Source organism: Neodiprion lecontei, chromosome 1 (genome assembly GCF_021901455.1).
Source record: "Neodiprion lecontei isolate iyNeoLeco1 chromosome 1, iyNeoLeco1.1, whole genome shotgun sequence".
NCBI classification, from domain to species: Eukaryota; Metazoa; Arthropoda; class Insecta; order Hymenoptera; family Diprionidae; genus Neodiprion; species Neodiprion lecontei.
The window spans coordinates 25,003,234-25,028,218 of NC_060260.1; the positions used below are offsets into that span (position 1 = coordinate 25,003,234).

The 24,985-nt window shown below is 43.1% G+C and overlaps 1 protein-coding gene across 3 annotated transcripts in view; it reads left to right on the forward strand.

The window, feature by feature from the left end:
* Positions 1-24,985, forward strand: part of LOC107227967 (carbohydrate-responsive element-binding protein) — a 101,627-nt gene that overhangs the window by 61,076 nt on the left and 15,566 nt on the right. The window contains exon 1 of one of the 3 annotated variants that reach the window (XM_015669296.2): positions 18,818-19,780. The exons of the other annotated variants lie outside the window; for them this stretch is intronic. Within the exon in view, the coding sequence (XP_015524782.1) occupies positions 19,729-19,780 (52 nt within the window). The 5' untranslated portion in view covers positions 18,818-19,728. Of the gene's footprint in view, positions 1-18,817; positions 19,781-24,985 lie in introns of those variants that run through there. 3 annotated transcript variants of the gene reach the window in all.

Consider the following 24,985-nt stretch of genomic DNA (forward strand, 5'->3'; position numbering starts at 1 on the left):
TGTAGGACTGTCGGTATTAATGTCGGTGTCATTTATCCAGTAGCCTCACCGACCCTGCAGGGACGCAGGTGCCGGTCCGGACAAATTGCACCAAGCTAGAAGTTTCCCCTAATTGCCAAATTTCCAGCAGGTGTAGAGCAGAAAAGGTGTCCAGATCTTTTCCCCCGTATATATAGGCGAAAGAGGCAGGTTTTTTCCAATCGTTCAAAATTGCCATCATCTGCTTTCATTCCGAAAATTTTTTCTTCCCTTTCATCACGATTCGTCAAACGAGCCAAGTTTTCGTTTTCGTTCGTTTCATGTTTCATTCACAACTTGTATCGATGAAAACCAGTCAATTATCGCACATCTTTTGCCCTCGTCTCTACAAGTTATAAATTTGTAATTATTTACACAATTATTACATTTCACTAGCTTGAAAAAAATAAATTCTTCAGATACCTCCAAAATGGTACGAGCTCGCTTCATTAGTACGCGTGACTCTGCACACACTCAAAAAGAAATATCCGCCGATCTTACACATAAAAATTAAGCTCTAGCGCCCGATAAATTACTGTATATCTAAAGTATGACGTCCTTGAGTGGTGATTCATTTTCTCTCCCAAAACCATGAGAAATTGTCCCCATTTTTAACGCTTAAGATGCGCACGTGACATCTCTCCAGGGGTCGGTCACGACATACTAAAATAGAAAACGAATATCACCGTGATTATTGTCCTTGGAATTTCAGATTCGATGATCACAAATCCGGCATTCGAATTGCCAGGGTGAAAATCGGAAATCCAGTTTGATTTCTGTAAAAAAAAAGAAAGAAAGAAAAAAAAACAATTGAAATTCCGTACGATTGTATGGAATGTTTTTCAAAATTACCACCGAATGTTTTTTTTTATTTCAGGTTAATAAAAATGAAATGCCCGTATTCGTGAGCAAAAACCGTATAAGAAGAAGTGTTCCGTTGAAGTATAGAATGACTAAAAGAGAAGGAGAGATAATGATTCAGAAAACCTGTCGCGATAACAGTGCACTGGATGTAATTGAATTACGGACTTCGAGATTGGATTTTTTGCTGGCAGGTATGCTACAGTGACTTGCACAATTTTGACAGCTGTTAACGAACAAAATGTCTCGCATTTAGCCACCTGTACGCATTAATACACACCAATTCACGAGATTTATGCTCGGGTTTTGATTTTTTTTTTTTTTCTCTTTTACCCCACCAGTATTGTATTTTTCATTCCCCTCGTTTTCGTTTTGTTTTTATCTTTTTTTCTTTTTTCTTTTTTTTTTCATTCAACGCAAAGAGTGGAGGCGTCAGGCGCAGCGAGGATTAGCTGATTGGCGTCGGTGAGGCCATCTGCGTCGCGTCCTCGACCCTCTCGTTGGATTAGTACGCGTCAAGTCCCTGCACATGCCTGGAGCACGCAGAGGCTCGAAAGCGGGAGAACACTCACTCACAGGCAGCGTCGCGACGTCTGCCGCAGTGTGCAGCTATTATATCGCTTCGGGAACGACGAAGACAGCTGACGCAATCAGACTTATTATCCCCGTGAGGGGACGCGGCCGTGCTGACGATATCCCCTTTCGGCCGCAGGACAAGAAAGGGGCGTGAGGCCCTGCGGGTTTATACCTACCACCACCCCCTAGGAAAAGACTTACCCGCTGGGACCACGCGACGTCAGAGGCTCTCGGGTAATCTGAAATTGGTCAACCGAGGAGAGGATCGGGATCAAACACTGAACTCCATGGGTACGGAATCGTAGAGGGGACATCGAAATAAAAATAGAAAGGCGCTACCACTGGACAACGTCCACGTGATCCACCTTCGGGTTGCGTGAAAGCTTTTCCATTACTTTTCACCCCCGGTACGTTCTTTTGATAGATGAATTTTCCCACTATCGTCAAAGTTTCGGTTCCAAAACTACGGAGTGGTTATTTCCACGTCTCGATACAGTATACATGACCTTGTCAGTTCGTGTCGTTCAAAATTTTCTTCAAGAATAGAAAAGTTCTTAGTGTCATTCGGTAGTCAGTTTAGAATACAATCCTTGATCGAACCTGGGATTGATGTATCGGTATACTACAATACATCCGACCTGAGCTAGATCGAAATTGGAACCTCGAGAAACTAGTCGAAAGTTGGTGGATCAGACGATACGTACACTTGGGGACAATGAATCTGAGACGGCTGATTTTTACACTAGACAGTTATGTTGGCAACACAGAGAGACCTACAGTGCCATTGTCGGCCGAGCGCGAAACAAACTCAATCTCAATAAACGTAACATAACCCATGAGCGTCGAATCTAATCTTAGAATAAGTGTCGATCCAACAAGTCATTATCCCCACGGTATTTTAAGGTTAGATTCGACGGTCATGGGTTATGTTACGTTTATTGAGATTGAGTTTGTTTCGCGTTTGGCCGACTATGGTGCTTTAGGTTTCACTGTGTTGCCGACATAACGGTCTAGTGTAAAAAATTAGCCGTCTCATTGTCAGATTCATTGTGCTCAAGTGTGCGTGGATATCTTTTCTCTTTTAACGTGGGTGCGAATTTCCGATGTGATAGGAGATTGGAGACAATCTCACAGAGGATCTACGGATCCCTAAGTTCGGTCGAACCATTCTTGTAAATCTAGTTTCGCCATCTTCGAGGGGGGTGAAAAAACATCCGGCCCTCTTGTCTTGCACTGCTGGCCCTTTGTCTCGTGGCCCTTTTCGCCGCGTGCCAGAACAAGGTTCGCCTGACAACGGTTTCGGGGTCGCTTCTATCTGCTCTTTGGACGACACACTGCGCTTGGGGGGTTGAAGGGCACCGCAGCCGGTGCCAGTGGGACTCGGTTCGCCCTGTTGAGGACATCTGGCCGACACGCACTAACTTTTCCAATGGCCATGCCTGCGCGTTTCTCTAATACCCTTAACGCACCCCTATCGTCACATATGCTTAGCAGACACCGCGGTGTAATCCTGACGTTCCTGCAGCCCCTTATTTCCCTTCCCTTCTCTGTTCTTCCACTATACACACATAAACTTACAATTTTTGTTTCGAGATACTTACGACTGGTTCCTGCAAGGGACCTTGTCTGTTCCTTGAAGGACTCTCAACGTTTTGCTCCTGCGCTGTACGTTGTTTATAAAAAAAAGTCGAACTTTTGTTCCACGTTCCGGCTATCATGTACGGGGAATTTGACGGAATTGCGTTGCGAAAATCATGTGCGATTCTGGACAAGCCTCCCGATAAGGTCAGAGAGTGGATACTTGTGCGCGAAAAGGGATATGTACCGGTCCCAGGATCAACCATCCCGTGACTGTGCGTACAGCGACCCAAAAAGTTTTGGAAGGTTTAAGGTTTCCTGCTTTTAGGCTTATCCTAGGTGATGCGAAAATATCTGGAAAATACCTGACAGGCAAGATCTAGTCGTACGGTGCAGAATGTTTCGAACCCTGCACGAATTTATACATATCCAGGTTTAAGTCTACCTGACTTCAAGACTCCTAGACCACGACATTTTAAATGATTATTCAAACAAGCCCACGTGAAATTAAAAACCCCGAAGACTTCAAATAAGTTTGAGGAAATTCAAGAGCTTCTGAATGTCCTCTCAGCAAGAGTACATCTGACGTCAAGAAGAGTCAGCCCCACGGTATAAGTCGACGGACTGTTCAAATCGTAAAGGAAAATTTCTACCCTTAGCTCAGAAAGATCACCATCTTAAGGGAATATTGATGCGGCTGAGTTCGCATGGGAAGCAGTGTTTCTCGGAACGAATGCTTCTCATATGACCCTTCGAGACAAGTGAGGGAGTATAAATTCACCTGTCGCAGCCCTGCAGCCAGAGGTTGAACGATCAACAAACCTTCGCCCGCGGTACTAAGGGGGCGTTAAGTCGAGCCCGGTATTTCCCCTGAAAAAATACGTCGGCTAGATCTAATTACCGGGCGTGGAAGCCACCCTCGAATCTATTCTAGCCTGCCTCCCTCGGAGGTGGTGCAAGGGACCGGGTGTGCTTCCACGTGTGCCGGGGGCGCCCCACGTGTCTCATTGACTTCCCCACCCGCGGGGTGAATGCTCTCTTGGTTATATAGCCTTAAATATAGAACGTCCAGGAACTCGTAGATCGCCTCCCTGCCGGGGTTACGTGCCCGCACCGCAGCCGAAGTCATCGTGAGACGAGCAATTCCAAGTGTAAGTGTGCGAGAAAATTCTTGCTCTATTTACGTTACCTAAAACTCTACCGCGGTCCAACCGCGTTTTAAATTTTGACGAGGATCCAACGCCATTAGAATAGTCTCATCGTGAATGCGCATCTTTCGCTCAATCGGTTGATTCCAGAATTCTTCGAAACTTCGGACAAGATTTTATCAAGTTCTATTAGTTACGAATTACTAAGAAAATATTACCCCAGGTTGATTGCTTGAGAACGATTAGTTCCTAATCGGATTTCAATTTTTCAAACGTTATATATCCGTTTGAAATTTAAATAAAAACAAAATACCCAGATCAATGGAAAGGTTTTCTCTCTTTTCGAGATTTGAACTCATTTGTCGCGGAATCATTTACTGAAAACGGTTCTAATATGCAGCACAGGCCGTTAACCGAAAGTCTAATTAATACGCCATCTCCGAAACAGAGTTTCGTCGGAGTCGGTGGGATTGCACGTGGCGAGTAGTTTTTGCAGGATGAAAAACCGTGGCTCCATGGATGGTCCCGGGGTGAGCGGGGAGGCTGGATGACTGCAGGCCGGTCTCGAGGCCGGGTTGTCTCCACTCAAGATTAAGCGGTAGAAAACCATTTCTTCCCTTACATAACGCAGTGCTTATGAGTTGGCTTTTTTGTTCAAGCCATTCCTCGGACTAACCATGTGTTCAGTGTTACCAAGGGCACAAGTGCTTATACAAGTGCATATTACTGGCCCAGCCTATATCACATACGTATGTGCATGGAGTCTTTGTAAAGTTGGAGAAAAATTCTATGAAAATATTCAGTGGTTTTTCAACAAAGTGATCCCGACAGCAGACTCTGAAGTCTGAAGTGACGCGTAGATTGGCCAATCGATTAAAAGTCCGTCTAGGGTTTGCTGCAAGAAGGCTGTAAAGGCAAGTAAAACTACAGCCAGAAATCGTATAATTTGAAGGTGGTTCTTAACAGTCGGTGGATTAGTAATTTTAGTCGTGTACGCCACTGTACGCAGCTGGGAATAATTGAGAGATTTATTAATGTTTGTTAAATATTTACAGTACCGTACCAGTGGTATAAACTATTGCGGAATGCTTTTTTTGCCAAATTGAACACTTAACCATACGTAAAATGTGTACATAGGATAGTATAAATACAAGTAAACCAGTCGTGTGGAATATTTGTCCCGCGTTGTTTGATCAACGCGATAGCGTTGACTCGCTCGGCACTTCGACTGGCGGATTTTTGTGAGTACGATAAAACTATCAGTTACACGATTGAATCGTCGCAAGAGTCAAAAATGTCTTTTATTGGTACGAAGTCAACTGATTTCTCACGAACCTTTTTTCAGCTCTCCTAAGAATGATCGTCAACCGATGCGGCACGTTTACACAGTTTCCTAAATATTTCTAGCGATAAGGATCGGATCCTGTTCAGTAATGGAAAAAATAAGCGATCGACGCAGCGTGTCATCGCGATGGCAGAGCATGTTTAGGGTGTAATCTTTCGCAGCTGTTGTAACGAGCCCAGTTGTATTACAGGCACGGCAGGTATGTGTTTGTGCCTATTATAGTTTGAAAATTTTCCAATTAGCAGGAAATGCCGTAGCGCGTGTACGTATACCTGTATGCGTTCCGCTTGTTTTGTCCAGATGGCCAACACGCTGTATACACTCAACAATGCGTATTTGACTAAAACCGATCGCCGGACGCCCCGGGGTGCAAAGCTGACCGTAAAACCCGGCGGTTTTTCCAGCTGAAATTCACAGCCGCATGTGCCGGTTCGCCGCTGCCCCAACACATGTAGGCGAAGAACTCTGCGAGTATTTTTTATTTTTATTTTATTTTTTTTTTTATTTTATTTGTTTTATTTTATTTTTTTTATTCTCGTGCAGCAGTTCACGTTCAAGGTAGATTTTTGCAAGCTGCCGCGGAATCACGTGGATCCCGATCCTCGCGGCAGATGTTCTCCTTCGGTTCATCTACTCGAATTCCTCGGCCTAAGTCTCGGTGCCGTTGGTTCGACGTTAACGACACGCTAAATGACTCTCGGAAAAGTCCAAGAAGCCGAAGCAGAAGCTCGGTATATGGTCCTGTGAGGACTGTCTAGAGAACGCTTTGAACACCGATTCTACTGCCTGGCAGCCAGGTATGGATGTCCTAATAGATACAGAAACGAAACACCGTACACGTCGGGCCTTCTTGTTTTCTGACCAAATATTAGCCACCGTTCTACTCGCGTTAGAACTTCTTCACAATAACAATCTCCGAACGGTTGAACAGATCGGAACAAGCCAAGGGGCGCTTAGCTTGGCCCTGGTTCAACAAAATTTATCCGAGCAACAAAGAAAAAAAAAATCAAAAAAAAAAAACAACGAGTCACGATTCGTAGGAAAATTCTTTGAACTTGAATGAAAAAAGTCATGCGCATTTGTTTGAATGATGCTAAACGATTATTGGGGAAATTTAAAGAGGTTCAACCTGTAAAACGGAATTCTGGTGTGCCGATGCACCCATTTCGGTGTAAAAATCTATAAATACATAATAGACGTTGTGTATACAATGCATACATGCATCGGGTCTATATAGCCCGTCAGAAGCATGCCATGACTGGCTGATTTCACGTGGTGGAAGATTCCAAACTCCACTACCCGTGCTGACAAATATACTTATGCCAGTTCTTTGATAAATATACAAATATTTTGCCAGCACGGTGTTACTATAGGGCTGTATAATTTGGTTAGACATTAGTTATCGGATGGTCGACAGACGACTGTGTCTATGAATATTTCCATGCGTATCATCAAGAGCGCGTCGTTAACTAATATATACTTGAGAAAGAAAATTCACGAAACGAAGAGTGGTAACGTGATTACGTACTATTTAGGCAAGTTATGTTCTCAACGTTATCTGTAAACGGTCAAACATTTGCCAAGTGTTTCTAGCTATTCCGCGTTTATATTTTCTTTGACCGTTGCGTCATGGTCTGTCCAATCACCTTCCGACTACTTAAATAGTGCGGCTTGCGGTAAGTCTGATTAAACTTTTGCTCGATTATTGTAATCTAGTTGCGACTCTTCCAAGTTTCAAGCTACACTGGATTACGCGCAACTGTTAACGTGCGATACAAATCTCAGCATGTAGGCATACACCGGAACGCATAAAGTCCCTGCACCGTATCTGCAGAGTTACACCGATGGAAGTGTATCACGTTAGATTAGATTTCTCTAATCTACACCAAGAGACACCGCTATGTAATTATCACTAATGTTTAACCAGGCACTTTTGCTTCAGCAGTAAACGAGCGAGAATTTTTCACGCTGTTGTATCGTAGCAGAGGAACTTTCTACGTGCTAGAAATCACCCTGCGCCATTTGTTTTTGTCTATTCAAGGTCTTGGCACCAGACGTGTCAACTTTATCACCAAATAGTCGTGGAGGGATACCGAACCACGTGACAGCACTAAATGTGGTGTGCTATTCGCACCGAGACGTTCTAAATCTACAACCCAATAGTGCAAACTGATTTTGAAGAGCCTCGGTGTTTGAGTTGAGAAACAATAATAGCATGAAAACATTTTTCTTTTCGGTTCTAACTACTAGGCCATGTTTGCTGGTCGGGAGTCAGGCCGAACAGCGTTATACTCGATCGGGTTTTAAATGTTGCGAATCGCCACCCACATGACCTACGATAATAATAGATGGAAATTCGTGGTGCATGATCACACCTGCATTTGGGGTAAAAGAAAGCTTGGAAGATAAGCTCTACTGTTCCGATCTCCAAGGGTGGTCTACCTCCTCAAGATCTCGAGGATCGAGCTTTGTAATTCAAGGACGCGCTGCCGAATCGTCCGGCGTCCAAAGATGACGGGTAAATCCTTGCTCGTCCTGGCAGGCAGGGTAATCTTGAAGCGACTTTTGAAAGTGGGTCTCCATCCCTCCCCCCTGTGACTCCCCTGCAACAGGGATTGAGACGAGTCGGGTCTATCGAGGAACAGGGATTCCTTTCAAGTCTGAAAAACCCCATCGCCGGCCACCCGCAGCTGGTAAAAAGCCAACCCACTGCCGGAGCGATTCCCCGAGTGGCAGAAGGAGACCCTGACAGTCATCCCCGTCGCCTCGCGGTTCTCGCGCTCTGCTCTCGCCTCGGCATATTGTTTCAGCTGGCGCGTCGAAGATCTTTTCTCCCTTGCTCTGGCGTCGGCACGTCGCATGTGTATAAATGCGGCGACGCCGTCGTCGTGCTTGCACCTACGCGGCACCGACGCGACGCCGCGTCTGCAAGCTCGCCTCTTTACTCCGGGCGCATAAGGCGCCTCGTATCTACTACCCTTTTACACGGATTCGAGGTAGCAATGGTAACGGACAAGGTATTCCTTATCGCGACGGAAGCTTACAGTAACGCTCAAAAGTATTCTGACAAAGATAGTAATTGAGTTAATTACATGCAAGAATAAACTACAAAAATCAATAATATTATTTGTAGAAACAAATTCGATGTTCTACATAATTGTTCAAAATTAACTCTCGATTACTCGAAAGTAAAGTTAAAATAAAGAAAAGTAAGAAATACGATCGATCAAAGTAATATCGAATTTCATATTATCAAAATATTTTTGAGAGCTACTGTACCTACCTAATAAAAAAAATTTATTTTTTCTACTCCGCCTGTCGTTCTTGGCAATTTTTAACCCGCTTAGTAGTATCCAGAAATTCTAAAGGAATTCAGGGAACCAGCTTAACACTTTTACTTGATGATCCAACAGTTTGCATTCCAACATTTTTAGTTGTTCAACGAACAGAAATTTTTAAACATTGGAAAACTTCCGAGATACCAAAAAACCCAAAAGTCACTCGTAACGATATCGTTGCGGATGGCCAGCGAAGGGTTAATCACTCGATTAATCGAGATACTCAATTAATCGATTAATCGCATGGCACTAGACCTACACAGGCTTTAAGAAATGGGTCAATTTTGGGAATTCGTAATTCGATAACTGATCGTTCAATTCGGTTGAGGTTTGTTTTATTAAAAATTATGTACTATCGAGCTTTATTTACATATTTTCTTTATTCAAATCAATTGATAGAATGCATTTTTATAGACAATGACGTAAATCGACTCAAACGATTTATTTCAATTCAAATTCGAGGACACGCATTCTCGGATACTATAATATGCTTCTTGCCAGGAGCCAAATATTTTGAGCATTTTTTTCAACAAAATTGCGACCGTTTGAAATAGAGATTCGAAGTTTTGTAAAAAATTTACATCTTTCTTATTATATACTTGATGTAAAAATACAGTATTGAAAAAATTGTTTGTATTGTTCGCAAAAAACGTAAACTATATTTAAAAAGACCGTCTCCGAATTTGAAGTCAATCGGTCGATGAGTTATTGAGATATCGTAGGGCACTGCAAACCATGCCGTCGACCAAATGGATTGACGTTATTATCAATAGAAATGCTTCCCATTAATTAATTCTGATGAAATTTGTTTTTAATCATACGAATTAACAAAAAAAAAAACCCTAAATAAATCGAACAATTGCTTGATTTTTACGAATTCTCGCAAATATTTTTGATTCCGTCCTATCCCAAAAGTCGTACTGTTGTTATATTAAGAAATTCATGTATCAGAAACTAACAAATGTTAAATGCGAAAATTATAACAGTCTTTAAAGAATCAGTATATAGTTACGATATGAAAAATCGATTGTTTCTTTGGCAGATCACGCAATATCTGTCAATTAAGACTGAAGGATTTTGGTCTTTTATAAACGGAAGGATAAATTTGATGAATCGGATGTGAAGTTCAGAAGTGTTGTTATCTTTCATTACTGATCGGATGGGTGTCCGTTTGACATCGACAACTTGACGGCTCCTTATATCTAACAGGGCATTAGGTGCAGTATTACAGGCACAACCGCGATGATATCTCCGATCGAATTAAACACCATGGATACGTGCACATACGCATGTTCTACCTCCTATAAGCTTGTGGGCGTTTCCCTGCTGTCGGTTTTGCGCCTCATAGCCTCACCGAAATTGTAATTAATACTCCAGGCCTGACGTAACGAATGTTTGATGCACGGATATAATAACGATATTATCCTCCCCCGCCCGCAGGGAACGCAATAACACGCAATTGCTACGGGCACCGTGTTTGAGTTACGACCGGGGTGCCGACTCCCGTGCAAAGTAGATACCGAAATACCGTTTGCCAAATTTGACAGCAGTAATTGGTGGGTATCAGACGCAGCTCGAATTCCCGGCAGTCACCACGAGCATCGAATCCCCAAAGTTGCCACGAAAGTGAGGAATAGAATATATCGCTGTTCGCAGGGATGATTTCACGAGGACGAAAATTCGCGAAACGTGCCCAAAAAACAAAGATATGAAAGGTGAGAGTGTTTCACTCTCGAGATTGAAATTACGCAGAAGAGGGAAACGACTTTTTTCGATTTATTGTCCGTTTTTTTACCCCTCGAAATATAATACAATTTGGACGAAAACAGCTGGAATCTTCTAGCGAAAAACAGACAAAAAAAAAAAATACATATAAAAACAACTGCAAATGTCACCAATTCTGGTAAGTGCAGAAGCAGTGTAGAGTTTTTTGTTTCACGTTGGCGGCTGTCCTTCTACTTCAAGTTTTCAAAGAAATTATTTACTTCTGTAACACCACTCTTCGCGTGTACTCGAAACAGGCCGCAAGCCACATGACTCGAAAGTCTCTCTGTCTCTTTTTCAAATTTCTTACAATGTTCCTCTTTTTTTCCGCCTGAAAGTCCGACCCTTGGCTCTCCGTCTGATGATTTCGGCAGTGAGTAGCCTGCAGTAGAAAAATAGGAGCCTGACTCAGCCTCTTTTCAAAGTTTCTTTCACTCGCTCGAAAGCGCACAAATATCCTACCTACCATCGTTCTAATAATACTGGGTGTATAACACGAATACGGGCGTAGGAAACGGAAGTCAGCTGACAGCTGGTCCCTCTGTGCCGAGACTCGGTACGATAGCTAGTAACTGCAAGTAGCACACGCGGGACGTGATTTACGTTAATAGTCACACGCTTCAGCGTGTGCGCACGTAAGTTACACGCGTGCTTCTAAGTGCGCGTAATTCGTACAGCACGCGACCAAAAGCACGGCATTTTTTTCCCCTGCGTGTTTCTTACCTTTTTTCTTATTCTCCGCCGAACTTTTCCTCCGAGCGCAAGCTGCACCCTATCGTAAACAAATAAAGCACGCTGTAAGTTTTTGGATGGAAGAGAGAAGATGAAATCACTTCCGTTGTGTTGGCATCAATTTGTACACGTACGTGTATATCGCGGTGGAGTTAACGTATTCTTGGGTAAAAATCTCTGCATTTCGCAGCTTTCGAAAGATACCGCGATAGGACTTGAAGGAAACGGATTTTTTCACTTCACTTTAATGGACCGCGTGGAAATGCAACTCTGGTTTTATCGTACCGGAGTACCGTGGCCTCGTGGCTTATCTTCATGAAAAAAATATCCTCGTGGGGTTTCAAAGAACAGCATGCGGTTTTCAAGCTGCAGGCATCGCAATTTTTTCTTTCTCTCTTCTTCGTCTATTTCAAGTATCAGACGTTTATACGTGCGCTGCGGCAAGTGCTTGGAGTGTTATATATGCAATAGACGAGTTTGAAGGTGGTCTCCACTTAACCGTGGAGCCTCTTTCTAGTAGGTATGCGGCAGTTAGCTAAGTTTTAGTCTAGACTCTAGACCTGTCCTCTTGTCGCGAAGAAGGTGGGTACAGCATGCATTATAACCGCTTTTGAGTGTGGCGGAAATTCAAGTGCCCGGCACTCGTGTACTTCGGTCAGAGGGAACGAATCTTCATTATCTTCCAGTGACGACCACCACTGCTGGTTCCCCCATTTACGTATCTACCCACCGACCCACCGAACTACCTACTTGCAATTAGTTTCCACGGTCAAGAGGATGAGACGACTGTCTCCTCAACGTTTCTACTCCACGAAGTTTATCACAAAGATCACCAAAACCAGGTACAATTCTTATCTGTGACCCAGTTGAAGTGGAACGAATCGCATATATTTCATTTTCCAAGAAAGATCCATCCATGGAATGGAAAAGTTTACGGCGTTTCCAGATTTACAAACGGTTTCAATGGGCTGTTAGGAAATTTCCGCACACGTGACACTAGGTACGAAATCATGTTATGACTCGTAAAAGGATTGGGTAAGATATTAATGGACGGCGTGTAACTGTATTAACGACAATTACCGCCACGGTATTTCATTTCCAGTCCGATGGCTTACCTCTAATTATACCTACGTGGCACGGTGATGACAAATTGAAGGCTACATACCCCCGTAGCGTGGGCGAACCTAAAACCAAAGTATTACGCACGCGTATCGCCCGGAGGAATATCAACTTAAAAAATCAACTTAAATATCACTCTTAAATCACCTGGAACATCCACTGACAGGTTATTTTTTCCAACCTATTTTAGATCACGAACTTATTCCGAAGGCAATAAATCAGACGCGAATGACTGAGGTACCACCAAGGAACACGGAAAAGAACAAGTTTCAATACGCAGTCTACCTATGAGCCATATTTTTCTTACTTCACAATAAAAATACCCCGTTTGATTGGTTAGATTTGAAGATCGATTCCAAAAAAGTTACACATATTTATTCAACTTTATACAGCTTCGTCAATTCCGCAATACGTTTGATCGAAATTTTCCTTGGAAAGTTATAATGACAGAAAATTATCAAGATGAAATTTTTACCGAGTAACGACAGAAGCTCATTTACCGATTATGAACGCTTCTAGCTGTATTTCGAGAACATTAACGACAGGTGAGGAAATAAAGGTGGAATTTTTCACACATTTAATTTTAGAAGTTAGATGATATTTGTCGAACGGATGACTGAAGAATAGGCCCAAGATGAAAAACAAGGAAACACGTGAAAATTTGATAAAAATAGTGAATTGCGCTTGAAAGGATAAAATAAATATCGTTTCAACTGTTCAAACAGCGAGCACCTGTTTTATTCTTAATAAAACTATTTTAAGGATGACAAACATACCTGTCAGGCCAAAGTGACCAGGCGCGAATTCGTAGCATTGGCAACCTACTGTTTGGTACATATTCAGCGTAAATACATTCCACGAATTGACACAACGACTTCGCACCCACACCTATATCAACAAATATGAAAGCCGCAACGTTTCCGCAGGTGCGTCGAGAGTAAACTAATCGGAATTCTACCTGTAACGTCACTTCGGTCCTATATTTAGGCAGGCATAATCAGCGATACGAAACCGTCGGCGTAATCAAGGGATGGCGCATGTTCCGCAAGGAGACTCCGGTGTGGCCATGTGCTGATAGACAATAATCGGCCAAACTTCCGCACACCAAAATCGCGCTGAAAATAGTGGAAGCCTGGCGCACCAGGGCCGGCAGGGCGCGAGGGAATTCTGTTCGTAGGTGGTTAATTTACGTAACAAACAGCCCACGCGATATTCGTACGAGGACACTGGCGGAGCGGAGCGGAGTGAGCGAGGCCTGGTGAAAGATAAGGTCGGTAACGAACCCGAATAGCTCTATGTCCTCGGACCCAGCTTCCAGGATCCCGCAAACGAGGTTCAACGGCTAACGAAGCCCCGCACCCTATCTCGATCTCTCAATTACTCTAATCTTAATCTGAAGGGGTAGCTCCGTAAGGCTGACGAGGCCGCTTGGCTACCTGTTGTTTGTTGGGACCTCGGTCCCCCCTTCTTACCCCAGGACCACATGGTCCTCTCGTTCGAACGGACCCGCCTAGAGACCAGAAGACCTCGTGTTTCTCTGGAACGGATTCATTTTAGAGCCACCGTGCAGGTGTGGCATTCCTCGCACGAGTTGGACCGACGAGGCCTTGTCGATCGTTCTCACAGCATCCTCCACTGCACCGTTTCACGTTCCACACGGTTTTCACCGGCGCGTCTCGGACCCGTGGAATCATAATAATAAACAAAGGCCAACGGAGACGGTGAGAAGCGCCGAGGGGTGGATGGGTCGATCCTTCGTGAGCGAGAATGTCCGTATGGTTGAGATTGATAAGTAGGCACCCATCTCCGGAGCACTAGATCCACTCTGCATCTGGCACATCGAACGGTCCACGGAATGTTTGACAAACGATTTCGGGTGATCCTAATCAATTTCGAGTCATAATTGTGACCTTAGTGGTGTTTTAAGGATATACCGAGTTGAGCTAATCACGGTCGGAAAAGACCACCACGGATGCCTCTGTGGATAGGAGATATCAAGTGTTCGGACTGGTAGCCAAGGAAGGTAAATTCAGTGGACACTGCAGTGTCGAAGGAGAAGTAATTCTGTTCGGCTCTCGATCATTTCACCCTGCGTTCCCGACTCCTTGATTTCCGAAGGTGCACGTGGGAGTAACAAAGATCGTTCAAGTTCCATGGAATCAATCTACGTTTCCCATTGTCAAACGTGTTTCAATTAACTTTCTCGGCTGTTGGCCGTTGCTCGGGTGATTGTTGTGATCCGTCTGTGGTTAGCCGGCTCCCTGATTCCCGGGTATACATCTCGAACGGATGCGGTAGCTAGTGTTTTACCGCATATTGAAAACCGTTCGCTCTTACATGCTTATGGTGTGAATGAGGATGGGCGTGCAGTCGAAATTGGTGTGACGACGAACGGAGTCTCATGCCTGCTGAGGTTCGATGCAACTCGAACGCGTCCAGCAATTACAACCGAGGTTCAAGTGGAAATTACTCGGCTCTTTGACCGGGGAAGAAGCCACGTTTAATTTGTAATCGCGTTGCGTCAGTTTCCTGCGCGCGCTTAGTTATGTAGTCACGGTTGAAGCGCGGTAGCTCATAGCCATAATCGCTGATTGCGCGATCATTAACGATCATTTTTATGGTCATTTAACATCGTACGAGTATTCGATAAAAGTTTATCGACAACTGCGTATATTCGACTATTAATAAGCCGCCGGGTGGAAGGCAATCGCGCGTCTCTACTCGACCAATTTCCAACACTTGAGATTCGGCGGTTCTTATCAAATTGAACCGGTGCTTCCATTCTTGTAATCGCAATCGCTGACACTTGGGGATTTGTGATAAACCGGCACCCGGAAATTCCAAAACTTGAAACTCTCGTTACGACGAGACCAAGAATAGGTACTTAAATGTGCACTTACTCATGATTCTGTACTGAAAATTTACTTGTTTACTTGTTCTCATGCCTGTAATACACGAACAGCCTCTCGTGAATTTATGTAACAGTAATATTCCCCATAACAGCGTGAAAACCACGAGATGTCGTATCCACATTGAGAATGGTTCAAGTCGCCAACTACGTTAACTTTCATTCTCGGTTAAGTTATTAAAGAGTCGTAACACGCGTGTATTAATGATTTCTATAAAAAATATACATAGCATGATAATTATGGTAACAGCTTCTGAGCTCATTACACACAGTAACGGATACTCGTAATATTAACAGTTTTTGAAATAATTTCGTCACATTCTCCTCGGCGGATCATTATCTGTTTCGAAGAAAAAATTCTATACTATTGCCCAGAGTTCTGACATTTCGCTAAATTGCTCATTTCTTTCTAGCGATATTTCATTGATCTTTTGGCAATCGATACTGGAACATTCTCTGAGTGAATTTATAAGCTGATGCCAAGCAGCCAGAAGCAAGGCCGCAGCTCGTCTCCAATATCTCATCCATTACTCTCCGTCAACGCATGTATGCTTGACTACTCGACTATGTAGTAGCCGGGGTCTATCACTTTGTATCAACTGATGGAGTAATGAAGATCGTTTCATTCAGTCAGCATTCGCTTGGTGTTCTTGTTGACGCAAATGATAAATTAGTTTATTCTTCCACGCATGATTTGTTGACACACCGATGAACTTTGACGGTTATCTTAAACTACGTTTCCCACAGCTAAAGCATGTGCGAATCTCCGGATATTTTCGGCGTGTGTCGAACAAGCAGCGAGGCATCCGGATGAACTTGAGGATCGACATATGGCTACCGCATTTCGACCGAGAGTACAAGATTGTAAACGAAATTGCACTCGGTTCGGGAAATAAGGGACCCTCTGCATTGTTGTCACTCCGGGCAAAAGTCTGGAACAGCGTACAGGAGGGCGAATTGCCCCGAGAGCCCACATCTGTACGCCATGCCAACCATCCACCAAACAGGAAATCCCAAAATCGTCGTGCAAGAGTAGGTACGGAAAGTTTCTCATATTCGCTATTAAAAACGTGAACACCATGTGCAAGCCCATGCGGTTGTACAAGCAGTCACATGGTGTTGAATTTCCCAGGTCATGAAAGCGGGACGTGTGTTTCAGGCGCGCATTTTCGGCCTGACCCACAACACGGTTATGACCGTCGGCTATTATTTACTACCAATCACGATTGCAGGCCTCGGGTCATCTGCGAGACATACCTCATAGGGTATAATCTTTCCCCATGGATGTCGTGTGATTCGCAAATGCTCACAGCGGTGGGGACACTAAGTAGAAAAAAGTAGAGGAAGAGGAAGAGGCAGAGAAGGTGAAAAAATAAAAAAACATGACATATCAGCAAATAAAATAACCGGGAGTACAAGGAAATTCTTTTATTTAAATCAATTGGCAAACATTTGTCTTATCAAAAGTCACGGATTTACATTTTGGTTCGCGTAATCGATGCGCTCTTGCGTGGGTTATTATACCGGCCTTTTTTCGACGCCACCATTATTGCGGTTAACAATTTATTACACATACTAACACCGATGATTATTTACAGCAATCATTTCGAACGTGGGTCAGAAATGCATCGGGGGTCTGGTGGCGTTATATCAGACCGCCAACTGCAGGGTGACACCAATTGCCATAGTTGGGCGGGTGTGTCACTTGTCAAGCAATAATTTCAGCTTCCGGTTAGACCACCTCGTGACTTATACGTTTCGTCCTCCTTCGTTTTTCTCTTTTTCAGGCACGCCACGCCGTTCCGTTTAGTAAACGGGTTCGCTCTTCGTATCTGTCAACTTCGAAGGAAAGTTAATGTAATTTACGACATTGAAATCGGCGTTAATTGCGCTCCTGCGGGTTTTTATTTCGCACGACCATCACCGACGCTTAATCTTATCTCGTGACTACTGCGCTAATTAAATGCAAACTGTGTTACTTTGTGCCAAATTCGTAGATAAAAAGTGGTAAATGAGAAACAAAAATTTGCGAATAAAGTGTAGTAGTGATTACGTCAATAAATTTGGAAACGGTACATAATTAAATTACCAAAATCGTATCACGAACGAAATAAAATTCTTAAGCTACCAGAAAAACGCATATTGTCCTGGAAAAATTTATTTTACAAGTTTTTAAAAAACATTCTCAATTGTCAATACGTTGAAGAGAGTACTTGGCACTAATGCAATTTTCGCGATCGCAAATGCAACGAGATCGAATTATAGCTACTGTTTTTTTGGCTGATTCAAGGGCAAATTCGAAATAATTAACGTTTCTACATTATTCATTTTAATTCTTTTTTTTTTTCTTTCTGAACATAAATGAGGAAACGAGTTTGATCAAAGGCCATCGGGACGTGTGAGACACGCTATTTGCTTCCAAAGCCTGTGATGGAAGGTTTTATTTGTGAAGCAAAGGAATCTAATGTAATAATTCACAAGAAGTAGATCAAGGGCAATCAAGAGGCCCACAGATATAGGCCTAGCTTCGTGAATCCTAACCGAAACGCGCAAACTTCAGATTGAACTCAGCCCAATGTCGTCACTGACGGAGCGTCAAGTCCGTGCGTAAAATTAAGTTATCGGACAATGCGCATGCGCCAGCGTCTTTTACCGCGCTCTTCAGAAATGAGGAACTTTACGCACTTTACATTACTACGCAAGCTCCACAGGCTTTGTAAATCCAACGTTTCAAGCATGTGTCGTAAGAAATATTATTCTAAAATATCAGTAATACCCTGTGAATGTATACACCGAAACTTCCTGCACCTCAAGAAAGTCGGTAAAAAAAAAAAAAAAAAAGAAAACCTCGAACCCTCTTACTCGCGTGGAATTGCGTGGGACGTTTTACCCCGCACGGATATGTGAGCATAGAGGTTCGGGGTCAAGGGTCTCTCTATCTCTCTCGTTCTCTCAATCCCACCTCTTTCGACCGGCGAATATAAGCAAGTAAAGTGGTATATAAGTCGGCCAGACTCCGCACGGCAGATCCCGGGACGAGATTTCGTTACCGCACACATCCACACCGGGCATCAACTTCCAAGGATCGGATCGGCGCGTCGCGTCGCGCCGTTGGACCCGTCACCCGTCCACGATACCTCCTCTCTCCTCTCCCTCTTTCTCCCTTACCATCTCTTTCTCTCGGACAGCGGACGCAAAGGTGTGGGTGGGCAGTCACCAAGTGCCGACTCGGGTCGGCCCGCGGCGAAGTTAACTCTCGGCCTGGCGCCGCGCCGTCGCCCCCCTTCGACCCTCTCCCCTTCGGGGCCCACCCGACAATGCGTGCAGGCGATGGAAGAGCAAGGGGGGGAGAGAGAGAGAGAGAGAGAGAGAGAGAGAGAGAGAGAGAGAGAGAGAGAGAGAGAGAGAGAGAGAGAGAGAGAGACCGAAAGAGAGAGGGACCGTGACTCCCGCCACGTAGATGAGCGCCACACAAGCTTGCTAGGCTAGAGCGCTCATCCCCCTCCCCCCCCCCCCTCGCCCCCAATCCTCCCCCTCTTTCGGCTCCTCTAGCACCCCATCGCGTCAGCCCTCGTTGGGCGCGGTACACGGAACGTAGAAATGTGGGGGTGCAGCGCTCTCGCTCTCGACGACGCAAGGCGCAACGTAACGCAGCGCAGCTCAGCGCACGATCGCCTAAACCTTACTCGACTCCTCGAGTCTTCGGTCGACCGTCGGACGGCTGGGCAAACCCGCTTCGACGACCGTCAAGAGTTCAGTCTGTTGCCGCACGCACGCCGACGCACATCGCGCCCGGAGTTTTCGTAACCGGCCGCCGATATTGGGGGAGGAATTTATATCGTTATCCGAAGCGGATTTTCTGCGCGTTTCTCAGCGCGAGTTTTTTTTTTTTTTTTTTTTTCTTCCGTCCGCCTGTCAGCCGTTGTTCGTCGCACCGGCTTTTGGGGCGGTTGTTTTTTTTTTTTTTTCTTTTCCTGTCTTTAAATGCGGACGGATAGTTTTTACCGTCGGAGCGCTCTTCGTTTAAGCTGATATTGTTAGTGTTTTTCTCGTTTCACTTTGAGAACAATTTTTATCGAGACTCGGGGGAATCTTTTTCGAAGACTTCGAACAATTTATACGGCCCAAGTGTGACAAACTCGTTGTGCGACGTTCCCATTGGATTATAAATCAAACTGTGTTCGTGAACAAAACGAAACAAACGACAAGAGAAAAAAAAAACGAAGGTGCAGGAGGGATAATACACTAAACTTGACATTGACGTCGAGTACTTTGCAACGTGAATATTACCGACGTGAAAAAACAAAAAAAAACAAAAAGTTTGTGGATGCTGATGTCAGCATGAACGGCCACGTGGTGGAGTCTACCTGTCAGCTCTCCGACTTTATGAAAGGTAAATTATATATTATCACGAATGAATTTATTTTATCATCGACGTCTGCAGTTATTCGTTGTCCTTGGGTGCATGCCCCAAATTTATATGTAACTGCGTTCTTCCCAAATATAATCTCGTCGTCATATGGAGTGGCCGATAACTCGCCAAGTTTCATAATTTTTCAATCTCGTTAACAGTCGATCACACAATTGAACAATCCATCAATCAGCACATCGTACGCGAGTACAGGTTGTATTGCATGCACCCTTCCATCTCTCTGACAGCCTTCACTTACGGACATTCGAAGAATTAAATGATTACAAGCCACCTTATTATACACGATAAGAACATTGCTTGGTGTCTAAAACGACAGTTTCATATTTCGAAAAAAACTCCTCTTTCTCCCCAAATTTCTATTCCAAATCTAGGGGGATGGGAACATCGCAACGTAAGAGCGAAAAGCAAAATTTTTCTGTATCTGTAAACTTTCCAATTTGACGCCAAATTAATTCATCGTTCTGGTTAGTAGTTTCGCGAATGCGAGCTCTGCAAATGGCGCCACAGAATTCCTACGAGCATAAAAGTTTATTTGCAAGCAAGAGACGAAGCTGGACAGAGACGTAGAGAGGAATCGAATTAACGCGGTTGTTTGCTAGAAGTCTTCGGTTGCAATCGCGGCAATGATCCCTTGGAAATGGATTTTTGCAAACTGCAAGGGAGCGAGAGAGAGAGAGAGAGAGAGAGACAGACAGAAGCTTATTGTTAAAAACGTGTCAAGGCTTAATTAGTCCCCTCGATGCAGTTGCGAAAACACGTAACGTGTGTCCACTTATTCCAACTACAGATGAGGCTGAAGTTAGTAACGTTATTGTAACGATTCTCCTTTCGGAAAAGTCGTAATTTCGCAACATTAGGAATCTCTGAAATGCGGTAAATTATAATAGGGCAAAGCGGTAATTCATATTTTCAAAACTCAGCTACTTCGGAGTCACTGCAAAATTGAAAAATAGTAATTTTTTTTCGCCACAATGTTTCGTTACGCTAACGCTACTGTAACTACATCCTCATGAATGTTGATAGACGGCTAACTACTCATCCTCGACTTATTAGAAACGCATCACGGCAATGATAGGCGAAAAGAGTTGTCGCAAAGCTGCGAGGCGTCGTCGGTTAGTTAGTGCCTGCTGCATTGTTTGTTTTGTCGTCGTTGTGTTTATTCGACGACTCGCGATTATCTCTCGGCCCTCCCTTCGCCTCGCGACTCTTCTTCTCTATCACGCTGCTGCTTCTGTTGCTGACAATTAGCTCATCCGCGCGAGGTACCGGAAATGAAAAATATACTCACGAGGTCTTACGACGCTCCTCGAGTTGTTATTATCATACCGTCGAGGAATTTCAATTTCTTGTTTCTTTTTTTTTTTTTTTTCCCACTCTTCTTACGTTGTCAGCTGTTCGGCAAACTTGCAGGCGTGCGATTGCGAATTGTCGAACGATGACTAGAAACGGTGACGAATTCTTTAGGTTTTTAGATGTACCAGATGCTACTTGAGAAATAATTGTCTTCGATTTTTCATTACTCTTAATAATTTGTCGTTAGAAAATTATATTTTTTATTTGATATAAGGCTTTGTCATGTTGGTTTAAATACATCGATCGCGTAAAGTAGCCAGAAATGGACGCATCATTTTTACTTACAAACGTCAGTCGTGAAAGATCGCTCCGCATATTTCGTACCAAATTATATTTTCTGCAATAAATTCTTGACAAATTTCAAATTTTCGCATCGTGTATATTTTAACCAGAATTTCAGACTTGTTTTTAAGCTGATGGGAGAATATTCCGAACCTAACAATGAGACCTAAACGTAGCTGACAACAGCTGAAGAAGGAGCGTAATTAATACATGTAGTATAAAATTGCTTATTCTTTGAAAAAAATTGAAACACTGCAATAACTAACTTCCAAAGAAACGTTGTATCTACTCGGACATCCATAGGAACTGAATTTTTCATCAATCAGACTTTTCCAGCAGACGAGAGGTCGTTTCGGTAGAAAATCTAAATCTTTGGCCGTGTCTTCGTGCTAAACGAGATGATGCGAATCGCAAATATAACCGTTTCGTCGACTTCTCAGTCTTGTCTGAAGGGGTGATGATGCATCGCGTGCCAGTTTGAGCGCCATCGAAACCCACGCAGCTATTACGCTTCTGCCGCTTCTGCTGCTCCTGGGATCAGTCTTGAGAGTTCGTATCTCACGGATCGAAACCTGGACACGTATTCCTAGCCGTGGGAGAAATAGCGAAGATAATTATCCCGTCGAGATCGAAGGCGGTATAGGAATTGTAGATCTAGGTGTAAACAGGGGGTCTGGGAGGAAAAAGTTGTCGAGGATTTCGCGCGTACGTAAAATAGGGGAAAATGTTGACATCTTGCAATTTTTGTTTCGTTCACTTCATCTTGGATTATAAGCGAGAAGCTAAGAATTGTTTTTAGAGACATACATGTATATACAGGTACATGGAATTTCTATCTGTTGAGCCTGATGGAAAAGTCTATTGACATATGATCTCGAAGAGTGAATTAAATTTTATAATTTTATAACCAATCTTGATAGAAACTCCAAGTTTTGAATTACTCTGACAATGAGTTTTGATAACGACCAAATAAATCAGCGCAAACTTGTGGATAAATTTTGCGCCGACTTGTGATCCTTAATAATCGCTAGGATTCCACCGACCCATCAGACACACGATGCGCTTTAAGTTCTGAACGTAATTTTAACGAAAGTATGAACAAGCTACAGATACCAATCTAATTATATCGCGATACTTTTTCACTCTATATCACGTCGCGTACGACAATTTTTTCAAAAGCGAGTACAATTCGATAAATAAATTTTCAATTCAATACTAGTGCGACAGTTTTTTTTTGTTTCGAAACAGAAGAGAAAAAAAAGCTTGTGTCGTATCGGCTGCCTAAAATTTCTTTCAAAGGACCGTTTGAAACTTTAGGCATACGTGTCAAATTAGAGAAATAAAGATGAGACCGTTTTACGCCTCTAGCAAGTCAATGCCCCGCGAATACTGAGATCAGGTGCAAATTTGCGGGAGTGTTTGAAACGGTGCTCGGAGAATCGGCTCCACTATTGAACTGTATTTTTTTTTTACTCCATCCTTTTGTCCGGCGGAATCAATCAGGATAACACAATAATCCTTCGGGGAGACACATTGGCCCATTTACAATAATTTACATATGCATGTCATGGTTTGGGTACGTTTTAATACCTATATACATATGCGTATATGTATACAGGTGTGTTCTGATCAAGAAAAACGATAAAGATGCGATTATGTATGGCTTGTGGATGCGAGAAAGCCGTATACGGTAGTATCTTGCGACACCTGAGTCACGGTTTAAATGAATTTTATGTTTCCTGTTTACCCATCCCGTATCGGCTTTGCTTTGATCGAAACGCCGCGCGAAAATATATATATATAGGTTGTACGGTTTTAAATGACTATTGTGTTATATTACACGTATAGGCCTGAATATCTTGTGCAACTTGTGTTTATTCTTGAAACCCTTCGTTGTTAAGAAAGTTTGCGAAATTGTTAAATACATAATGTAATTATTAACCTAGAAATTTTATAGATTTTTTTCCCAACATTTGTCTTTTTGATTGTATAATAAATTTTTTTTTTTTTTTTTTTTTTATCGAAACAGTTATTCTCCTCGGACGTGTTACATGAAAAATATATTAGGTGTATACATTTTAGCTATAAATCGTTATAAGTCATGCTGTTCCCGATGAGTCTAAATTTCGAGAATTCGAAAAATCTATTTAGCATTCCGGTTTTCGATTTATTCGAAAAAAAAAAAACACAACCCGTATATCACAATGAGCAAGCCTCTGCAGTCGACGACGGTCGTTTGAAATTTCGCGATGACTGTATAATTTCCGAGGATATTAACTGGTCTTGCAAATAATTGACACGTACAGGCAATTTAAAAATTCATGTGCATTATACGCGTCACGTATGTGGACATAATTCGCGGTACATTGTATACCTCGCAATGCAAAACGAGCGATCGAGGCACGCGTCTGAGTATCGTTCTCCCCCCCCCCCCCCCCCCCCCCGTTCACAAGACGTTATTTACATATGCATACGATTACAATTACAAGGCGTTGTCGATACGCGGAGGCATACCATGCACATCGTAATGTCACGAGCATTGCATGAGTCGATGAGTCATCGAGAGAGAGAAGGAAAATGAAAGAAAAAAATACAAACGTGCCATTAGTTCTCCATGGAATTCGTGTAATTGTTTGTATAACGTGCGGTCGGAGTTGAAAGTTTCGCGAGAAGACGAAAAGGGAAGTTGACGTTGCAATTATTGTACCGTCAATTATTTCGCCGCGTTTAATCTGTCGTGCAGTTGTTGAAAAAAACGCCTCGAGCTTTAACCCAATTCCCGAGGACAATGAGTCGTTTTGATTTAGCTGTTGAAAAATTTGCATACGGGATGAATTAACTTGACGGTTTATTAGTCGCCGGAGAATTTGAACCGGTGGATTTTGAACATGCGATTTGACGAATAAAAAATAGTTATATATAGAGGGGAGGCGGGACGAAATCTGTAATAGTGAAATCGAGAATGTGAATTTCAAAGCAGCTCGGGGAACATGAAACTTGCATTGTAAACTGAACGAAACTTCAGTGGGAACGACATTTCGTACGGAAAGTTTTTACAACTTGAACGAATAAGTTTTAAACAGCGGATTCTCTTGGAGGCGAGTATAATTTTCGCATCTCGGCAAACTAAAGTGCAGATTAGTATAGACTGCGTTGGATGATAAAAATAGAGAGGAAGAAAAAGTACTTGTTATAGCACTTTAGTCTGGATCGTTGAAATACAGATCTGGGATACTCGGTAAAGTTTCGCAAAGTATGTACGGCAATAAAAGAAGATCCCCCTTTGAAGACGAAGAAAACTTTTTCTCGAACAGTAACTTACATTTGCATCGAATACTTATACCGAGCGAGTGTAAAGTATCCGAACATCAAACATCAGCCAAATTTGAAAAGGTCGGGATAGCTGAGAAAACTTCGGCAAAGTTTTCTCTGCCAAATTACGAGAAGGTTAAAGTTAAACGTTGAACAAAAACATTTGACTTTCGAGGTTTTGAGGTCGCAAAGTCTGAGTAGGTACGATTTGCTTCATTT